The sequence below is a fragment of the Alligator sinensis genome, unplaced genomic scaffold (genome assembly GCF_000455745.1).
Source record: "Alligator sinensis unplaced genomic scaffold, ASM45574v1 scaffold647_2, whole genome shotgun sequence".
NCBI lineage: Eukaryota > Metazoa > Chordata > Crocodylia > Alligatoridae > Alligator > Alligator sinensis.
Window position 1 is genome coordinate 2900800 of NW_005841832.1, and position 7412 is coordinate 2908211.

General features: G+C 62.4%; 2 protein-coding genes across 3 annotated transcripts in view; both read right to left on the reverse strand.

The window, feature by feature from the left end:
• Nucleotides 1-1694, reverse strand: part of LOC102371171 (lutropin subunit beta-like) — a 2866-nt gene extending 1172 nt beyond the window's left edge. The window contains exon 1 of the mRNA XM_006014916.2: nt 1366-1694. Within this exon, the coding sequence (XP_006014978.1) occupies nt 1366-1380 (15 nt within the window). The 5' untranslated portion in view covers nt 1381-1694. The remainder of the gene's footprint in view (nt 1-1365) is intronic.
• Nucleotides 1695-1701: 7 nt separating this feature from the next.
• Nucleotides 1702-7412, reverse strand: part of LOC102382996 — a 7337-nt gene continuing 1626 nt past the window's right edge. Inside the window, exons 2-8 of one of the 2 annotated variants that reach the window (XM_025196274.1) lie at nt 6574-6983; nt 5203-5359; nt 4389-4661; nt 4034-4222; nt 3496-3657; nt 3192-3319; nt 1702-2452 (exon numbers count right to left, since the gene is read on the reverse strand). In XM_025196274.1, coding sequence (XP_025052059.1) covers nt 2314-2452; nt 3192-3319; nt 3496-3657; nt 4034-4222; nt 4389-4661; nt 5203-5307 — 996 coding nt within the window. In that variant the 5' untranslated portion in view covers nt 5308-5359; nt 6574-6983 and the 3' untranslated portion in view covers nt 1702-2313. Of the gene's footprint in view, nt 2453-2794; nt 3320-3495; nt 3658-4033; nt 4223-4388; nt 4662-5202; nt 5360-6573; nt 6984-7412 lie in introns of those variants that run through there. The other variant, XM_025196283.1, reaches the window with a different exon arrangement.

Genomic DNA, 7412 nt, shown 5'->3' on the forward strand with positions numbered 1-7412 from the left:
GGCTCCTCCATCCTGTATGGGGCAGTAGAACTGCCTCCCCCTCTCCACCACCAAGTTGGGGCATGCTGCCACCCTGTGGGTCCCCATATACAGATCCCTCCTGGCATATACCTTTTTATTTTTAAGGGAAAAATGTGTCCAAAGTCACATCAGCCAAATCGATTCCAAATCCATGATTCATTCAAGAACCGTATGTGGCCCTGTTACCAGCAAGCATCCTCTACCCCTGCCTGGGGCTTCAGATGCTTCCAAATCCTTTGGCAGGCATCCTACATGCAGGCCCTCAAGCCCAAAGGCTTGGAGTTCAGATGCCTCTGAGTTTCGCTTGCCCTCAACTGTATGGCTGAAGGAGTAAGCTAGGGAGGAGTCTCCTCCCTCCTGGCATATATCTGGAGGACCTGGACCTGAAGGGAGGGGAGAGCAGGGGGATCCCAGGACCCCAGCACAGAGACATAGCCCTGTCCCTGTACCCTGAGCTTATGTACCCCTGTATCGTGCTTAACCCTAGGCTCACACCCTGGGTCCCTTAGGCACAGCTCTTCTAACAGCCCTAGGGACACCCCTCCCTGCTCCCTCCATGCTGTGTGTGTAACCCTTGCCTGTGCACCACTAGCACACACACCAGCACCCCTTGCACTCATATATACACATGCGCACACACACCCCTTGTCCCCAACTCCCAGCCCTAGGCAACCAGGCTTACACGCTCATGCACATGTCCTGTACTGGGTGATGCACATACTTCCCTCCCCCCACCCCCCTCCAAGCACACATCCTTCCTCCCCCACCTCCCAATTTACAGGCCTCCTCATGTGTCCATCCCACTGTCCACGGCTGTGTGCAGCCCCCTCTCCACCCATGTGCACACCCCTTCCTGGGTACCTTCTGTGAAGTGCTGGGCACTCTCTTCCCACATGACCTGCCCCCCCACCATGCACACTTGCCCCATGTATGTTGTCCCTGCACCGCTGCCGCCCCCCGCCCCCCGGGCACACAGCCCTCAGGTACATGCTCACTTGTCCCTGCCTTGTGCCCTGCCACCTTGCACATGCATGTGCCCCTCCTTCCCTCCTTGCTAGCCACACACCCCTCAAACCCCAATCACCTCCTTAGGTGCCCCCACAGCCTTGCCCAGCCCCTGCCTGGAACCTGCCCATGTTCATAGTGCCCTTTCTGTGCCCCCACTGCACACACTTAAACCCCTGGTGCCCACTGGCCAGGTCCCACCAACTTCCTGCAGGCATGGCCAGTGTAACCCATCCTGCCCCTGCAAGGAGACTTCCTCCTCCTTTGCCCCCACCCCCTGCCCCATTGGCATCCCTCCCTCACTCTGTGCACCCACAGAGCCCTGGGCTGGGCACTCACCTGCAGGGGCCTCATGCTGCTGGCAGGGCTGGGCAGGAAGTGGTGCCCCTCTGTCCCTGCTGCCTGTTATGTACCCATAGGGCCAGCCCCGACTTATATCCAGACCTTCCCAGCCCCCCACCCTGGCCTCTCCACCCACAGGCAGCACCCAAGGCTGCCTGGGCACAGGGTGGAGGTGGCCTCACAGCCAAGGCTGCTTGGGGGTGGCTTCCGGCACGTATGCTCCCCCCCCCCCCAATCAGGGAGAGAACCCAGGCAGCCAAGCTACCCCAAAGTGCACTGGTAGGGAGTTCATAGCTAGCCCAGCTCCAGGAAGGTGTGGGGTCTGGTGGGTGACAGCAGGTGCGTTGGGGGCCAGGACATGATTCCATCTCAGTTCTGGGAGAGAACCAGGGCCCGGTGGGTTTGTGTTGGGGGCGAGTGGGGTTGCAGGGGCTCAGACACCTGTGTTCTCTCCCAACTCTGGGAAAGGGTTGGGGTCTAGTGGGTTAAAGCAGGGGGGCTGGGAGCCAGGAATCCTGGGAAGGGACTGGGGCCCTCTGGCTCCCTTGTCCCTCTCCAAGGGCACCCCTGCCCCCTCCATTCCCTATGCCACCCACACCTGCTGGGTTGCCAGACAACAAATCCCCCTGGCCTTGCAGTCTCTGTGACATGCCCCTGACCCCATCCCAGCCTCCGCAGTCTGGGGTTGTGGTAGGCAGGGAGGGGCATGGCACAGCCCTGCCCCAGTTATGGAGACCCAGAGCCTGGTGGGGGCTGACAGTGCAGCATGTTTGGGGGCTGGGGGGTCACACAGGGCCTGGTTTGCCACTCCTGTAACTGTGGGCCTCTGTGCAGTACATACCATGCACCACCAGGACCTTGGGCGGGGCAGCCCGCGGGCACACAGTGGGCTGGTGCTGCCTGGGACCCAGGCAAGTTGGGGCCCACCACAGCACCCCAAAGGACTCATGTGCCAAGCTGAGTGCCCCCCGGTGGGTCATGGCAGGTGTCTCCATAGGCAGCTGCAGGGAGCAGGGGGCACGGACACATGGGGGGCAGGGGGAGGCCCCCTGCCCTCTTGTGGGTGAGACGCTGCAGCTCCTTCCTGTAGAAAGAAAATGAGGGGGCTGGTTATCAGGTGGCAGCTGCCAGCCCCACTCCAGTGCTGTCAGACCCCTGCTCCCGCCCCTGCATCCTCCCTCCAGAGAACTCAAGGGTCTGGGCTCCCAGCTTCCCCCACTCTGGCCTGTTCCCCTCCCCAGGACCATATGCAAGTAGAGCCCACTGTCCTGTCTCCCCCCTCCAACACCACCTATGTCCCCTCCTCTTCCAACAGAACCCAGGTGTCCTGATTGCTATCTCTCTTCCCCTAGATCATGGGTTCCCAAAATTTTATGACTGACATGGCCCAGCAAACCACAGCCCAGCAGTCACAGGTAAAGTCAAGTAAAGATATCCCCACCCTTTTGGGGGGAGGGGGGGGGCAAACCCTGCACTACTGCGGGCCCTGCGGAAGGAGCCACAGTCTCTCCATCTGGCTCTGGAGGGGCCACAGTTTGCCGGTCCATGGGGATTGAGAACCCCTGCTCTAAATAAAACCCAGGCCTCATTCCCACTCCCCCTCTCTGGGGGCCTGAGTGTTTCCCCCCCATCCCTATAGAACCCAGCTGTCCTCACTCATAGCCCTGCTCTGCAGGTGTTCCTACCCTACTCCCTTTTACCTCCTTGCCCACCCTAAGCAGGATGTAGGAGTCCTGGCAAACACCCTCCCAGGCTCCAGTCCTCTCCTTGCTCCCCTCCAGGGAACCCAGGGGTCTGGGGCCCTGTGTCAAGGGATGCCGTACTGGGAGAAGGGCCGGAAGTCACGGGCAGGGACAGAGGCATAGGGCTCAAGCTGGTGCAGTGCCCCCTCCTCCTGCAGGTAGAAGAGGCGCCCAGCCAGTGCTGGGTTCTGGGTAGTGGGCACCACCTGCTGCAAGGGAGGGACACAGGAGTCAGTGGGGGAGATGCCAGGGTCAGGACTGTCACTCAACCACCCTGCGGATCCCTCACCCCCATGGCAAGTCTTCTGGAGACCCCTCCCCAGCCCTCCCTCTCCAGCCCCTGGAGTCCCAGCTCCAGGGATCCTCGATCTCGTGGGTCCCTCACCTTGGAGGGCCCATCGCAGTGGTGGTCAACTAAGCGTGGGACCTGGGCCCCAGGAAGCCGGGCGCCATTGGGGGCCAGGCTGGGCCAGCCAGGGAAGCACTCCTGCATCTCGCTGACCAGGTGGGCTGTGGCAAGGGGGAATCGCCAGGCATGGAGATGCAGCTGGGTGGGGTACATGGGGAGCATCAGTGCACAGCAGGGACCCCCCTGCCCCTACGTCAGCCCTCCAACCCCTGCCTGGGCCTTTGCACTTGCCCCTACAGCAGGGAGGGAGCGAGGAACCCGTCATATCCTCTTGTTTCTCAGGGGGCTGGCTGAACCTGGAATGCAGGCATCTGGCCCCCTTCACCCTGTGCCACCATGCTCCCCTCCCAGGGTTGGGAAAGAACCCAGGAGTCCAAGCAGCCAGCCCCACCTTACTCCAAGACCCCAGCCTGCACTTCCTTCCCAGGCCTGAGAGAGAATCCAGGTGTCCTGGTACCCACCCCCCTTGCACCAGAGACCCTCCCCTTGCTTCCCCCTGTTGGTATAGACTCACCTTGTCCTGCAGATCCTTATTGAAGTGCACCTGCCAGTGTGGTGGGGGGATGGGGTGGTGGGGCTGGCTGAGGACCCCTCCATGGGTTTTCACGTTGTGGCACAGGACTGTGGTGGTGGCCAGGTGCTTGGTGTCCCCCTCCTTCCACAACTGCTCAGAGGCGAGGGGTAGGGGCTGATGCAGGGTGGACTGGGGGGAGAGAGAGGAGCTAGATCCCGCCCCCCCCCACCTCCCAGAGTGGGCAGAGAGCCTAGGAGTCCTGGCTCCCAGCCCCCCAGGCTCTAGCCCACCAGCCCCCACCCCCCTCCCCGAGCTAAACATGGGACCCAGGCATCTGGGTTCTGACCACACTCACTTGGGCAGCAGGTGGCAGGAAGGGCAGGGGGGGCTGGTACTCCAGCCCCACACCACTGCTGGTGAGGTGCCAGTCTTGCCGGTGGTGCCAGTGTCCCCCCTTCATACCCACCAAGGGCTGTGGCCCAGGGGCCAGAGTCAGTGCAGTGCCCGCCATGCCCAGGCTGCCTGGATTGCTGAGGATGGGGAGATGTTTGTGATGGCTGTTGCCATGGTGCTGGAACCTGGCACATGTGACTCGGAGCAGCTGCGAACCGGATGCCTGGGTTCCCTCCTAGCACAGAGAGGGAGTGAGGGGCTGGTGGATTGGAGCAGAGGGGGCTGGGAGCCAGGATGGCTGGGTTCTCCTGCCAGCTTCCAGGGGGCATGAGGGGTCTGGTGTAGGGGGCTGGGAGCCAGGACACCTGGATTCTCTCCCAGCTCTGGGCGGGGAGTGGGGGCTAGTGGGTAGAGCAGTGTAGTGACCAGAGCTACTGGGTTCTTTTCCAGCACCAGAAGGGCTCTGTCAGGTCTGTCCCCCCACCCCACCTCAGGGACATGGTTCTTCCCTGTTCTGTGGGGTGCAGAGAATCTGCTCCCAACCCTTTATAACCTGCAGCCCCCTGCACCTCCCCCCAATACTGGGGTGCTCATGGTGATCTTGCTATGGGCCATGAGCTGCTGCAGTTCCTCTCTTCTGCCACAGGGGGGAGCCAGGTGGTCATAAATCCACCCCCCACCATTCCCACAGCCAGGGCTGGGGGGAGAGGGGGCTGCGGGTTGGGAATGACGGGCACTAGGGCAGGAGCGGCCTGCCAGTCCAAAGTGAGGGTCACCAGCAGGGCTAGGGGTGGAGGGTCCACAAAGGGATCTGGCATCCAGCTTCCGTGGCAGCCTTTCCCAGCGCAGTGAACGCAATGACAGAAGCTGAGACGAGGCATGGGGTCATTCAGGTCTTTCCAGGGGTGGGGGGGAGGCACACCGGAGCAGGTGCTGCAGGAAATAAGTTAACATGGAGCAAGGGGGTCAGGGAGCAGCCATCACAAGAGTGCTGGGGGGCAGAGGGAGGGCAGGGGGCAATAAATATGGTAGGAAATAGAGTTAACCAAAAAGAAACAGTTGAATCCCAAAGAAATGACACCACTTGGGACACAGATGCACGCCACAGAGACTGGCTGTGGGCCTAGGCAGCAGCCACCATGCCTGAGGACCCCAATTCCTGTGAGACCCTAGCATGATCAGTGGGGTCCCTGGAGTCTGGCCATGGGGAGAGCAGTGGCAGCACCATCCATGCAGTCCTGCCCACATCTCCAGGCCCCTCAGGCACCACGTCCATGGCTCCAGCTTGTCCAGCCGCTGACAGAGACCACGTTCCCCTACGTTCCCTGGGGCTTCTATGTCCGCCCGGCGCGGCTGAGGAGGGTGCAGACGCAAGCTGTATCGATACGGATCCAGCGCCAGCCTACCAACTTCTCAGAGTCCACGGTGAGCGCCCGCACGTATGACTGCTTGGCCTTGCACTCGGACAGCCAGTGGCGCCGGTCCACACCCCGGCACCCACCCCCAGTGCCTCCAGCTGGGTTGCACTTGGTCTCAAAGAAGTACTGCTTGAGGGGCCCCGTCAGCGTCTGCACCTCGGACAGCACCGTCACTGCTTTGCCCCGGATGTCCACAGCTGCCCGCTTGTCCGTCACCCACACATTGACACTGTCGCACACAGCCATCTCCCCCCGCCGCGCCGCTGCCATCTCTGCTGCCCTCCGCACCCGCCGTGTCCCATTGGCCGCTGCTGCCTGCATCCCAGGCTCCTCCAGCAGCAGCAGCAGTGGAGGCCCCGTGGGCTCCCGGTGGGACAGGGCCACACGGGGGGAGTACAGGTCCCACTCATCCGGGGGAGGCGGTGTCCCGTCCCAAGGAACCCCAGCATCTGGGGCAGGCGGGGGGAGGGGGGCAGCATGGAATGCACAGAGGAATGATGTCATCACCATGGGCAGAAGCGGGATGGGCATCACTGGGCACCCAGGGGACCTGATCAGAGGGAGAGCAGGGTTAGAGCAGGGGTACCCAGCACCGAGATACAGCTCTATCCCCCGCTACATCCCAGCCCTGGGACCCAGCACCTAGACATGCCCCCGTCCCCCCTATATCCCAGCCCTGGGACCCAAGGGAGGGGCTGCAGGTTGGGAGCGAGAGGCCTTAGGTGTTACCTGCCAGCTTAGTGGGGGTCTCGACCACGTTGCTCCCAGAAGTCCCGGGCCCTGGTCCGATTCATGTCCCTTCTGATATTGGGCCCAGCAGAGTGCTGCAGCCTCTTCCTGATCTCCCCAGGGCAGGTGATGGCTGGGGGTCCCCCAGGCTCTGCTCCCCCCCCCCGGGTCCTACCAGGCACCAGGGCTCTGTATCAGGACCCCCACAACCCTGGGGGCCTCACCAACCAGCCAGTCCTGGCCTGGGCACCCCATGGGCTCAGCAGCAAGTTGGGGGTCTCAAGGTCAGCCTGACTTAGGGGGCCCCTCCCAGGGGGTCTGGAGCATCTACCACACTTGGGGGGTGAGGAGTGTTTGGGGGGCCTTCAGCCAGTCAGGGGGGCTGGAGCTGGGGCTGTCACTCAGAAGACCTGGGAGGGAAGAGAAAGACAGAAAAGCTGTTGGCTGGAGTGAGAACCCAGGTGTCTGGGCTCCCCCCACCCCCTGCTGTAAGCAGCCCCCTCTCAGAGCCCGGTGAGGACCCAGGGGTCCTGGATCCCTGTGCCCTGACTTGCTAGATGTATTTGCAAAGCTGGGGGTGAACCCAGGTATCCTGGTACCCAGTCCCCCTCCCCCCTGCCCCGTGTTGGCTGAGAACAGGTAGCTCGGTGCATGGGGGATGTGGGGGAGGTCCCGGGACAGCTGCCTGCTGGGTTTCAGTTTCAAAGGCGGGTGGGATCAGCCCCCAACTCGACCCCGACGCCCTCCCCAGATGTGCATGCATCTGGATTCCATTCACTGCCCCCATCCCCCCCCCTTCCCGCAGCCGCCAGCTTTGGAATCCACCACCAGTGCCAGAG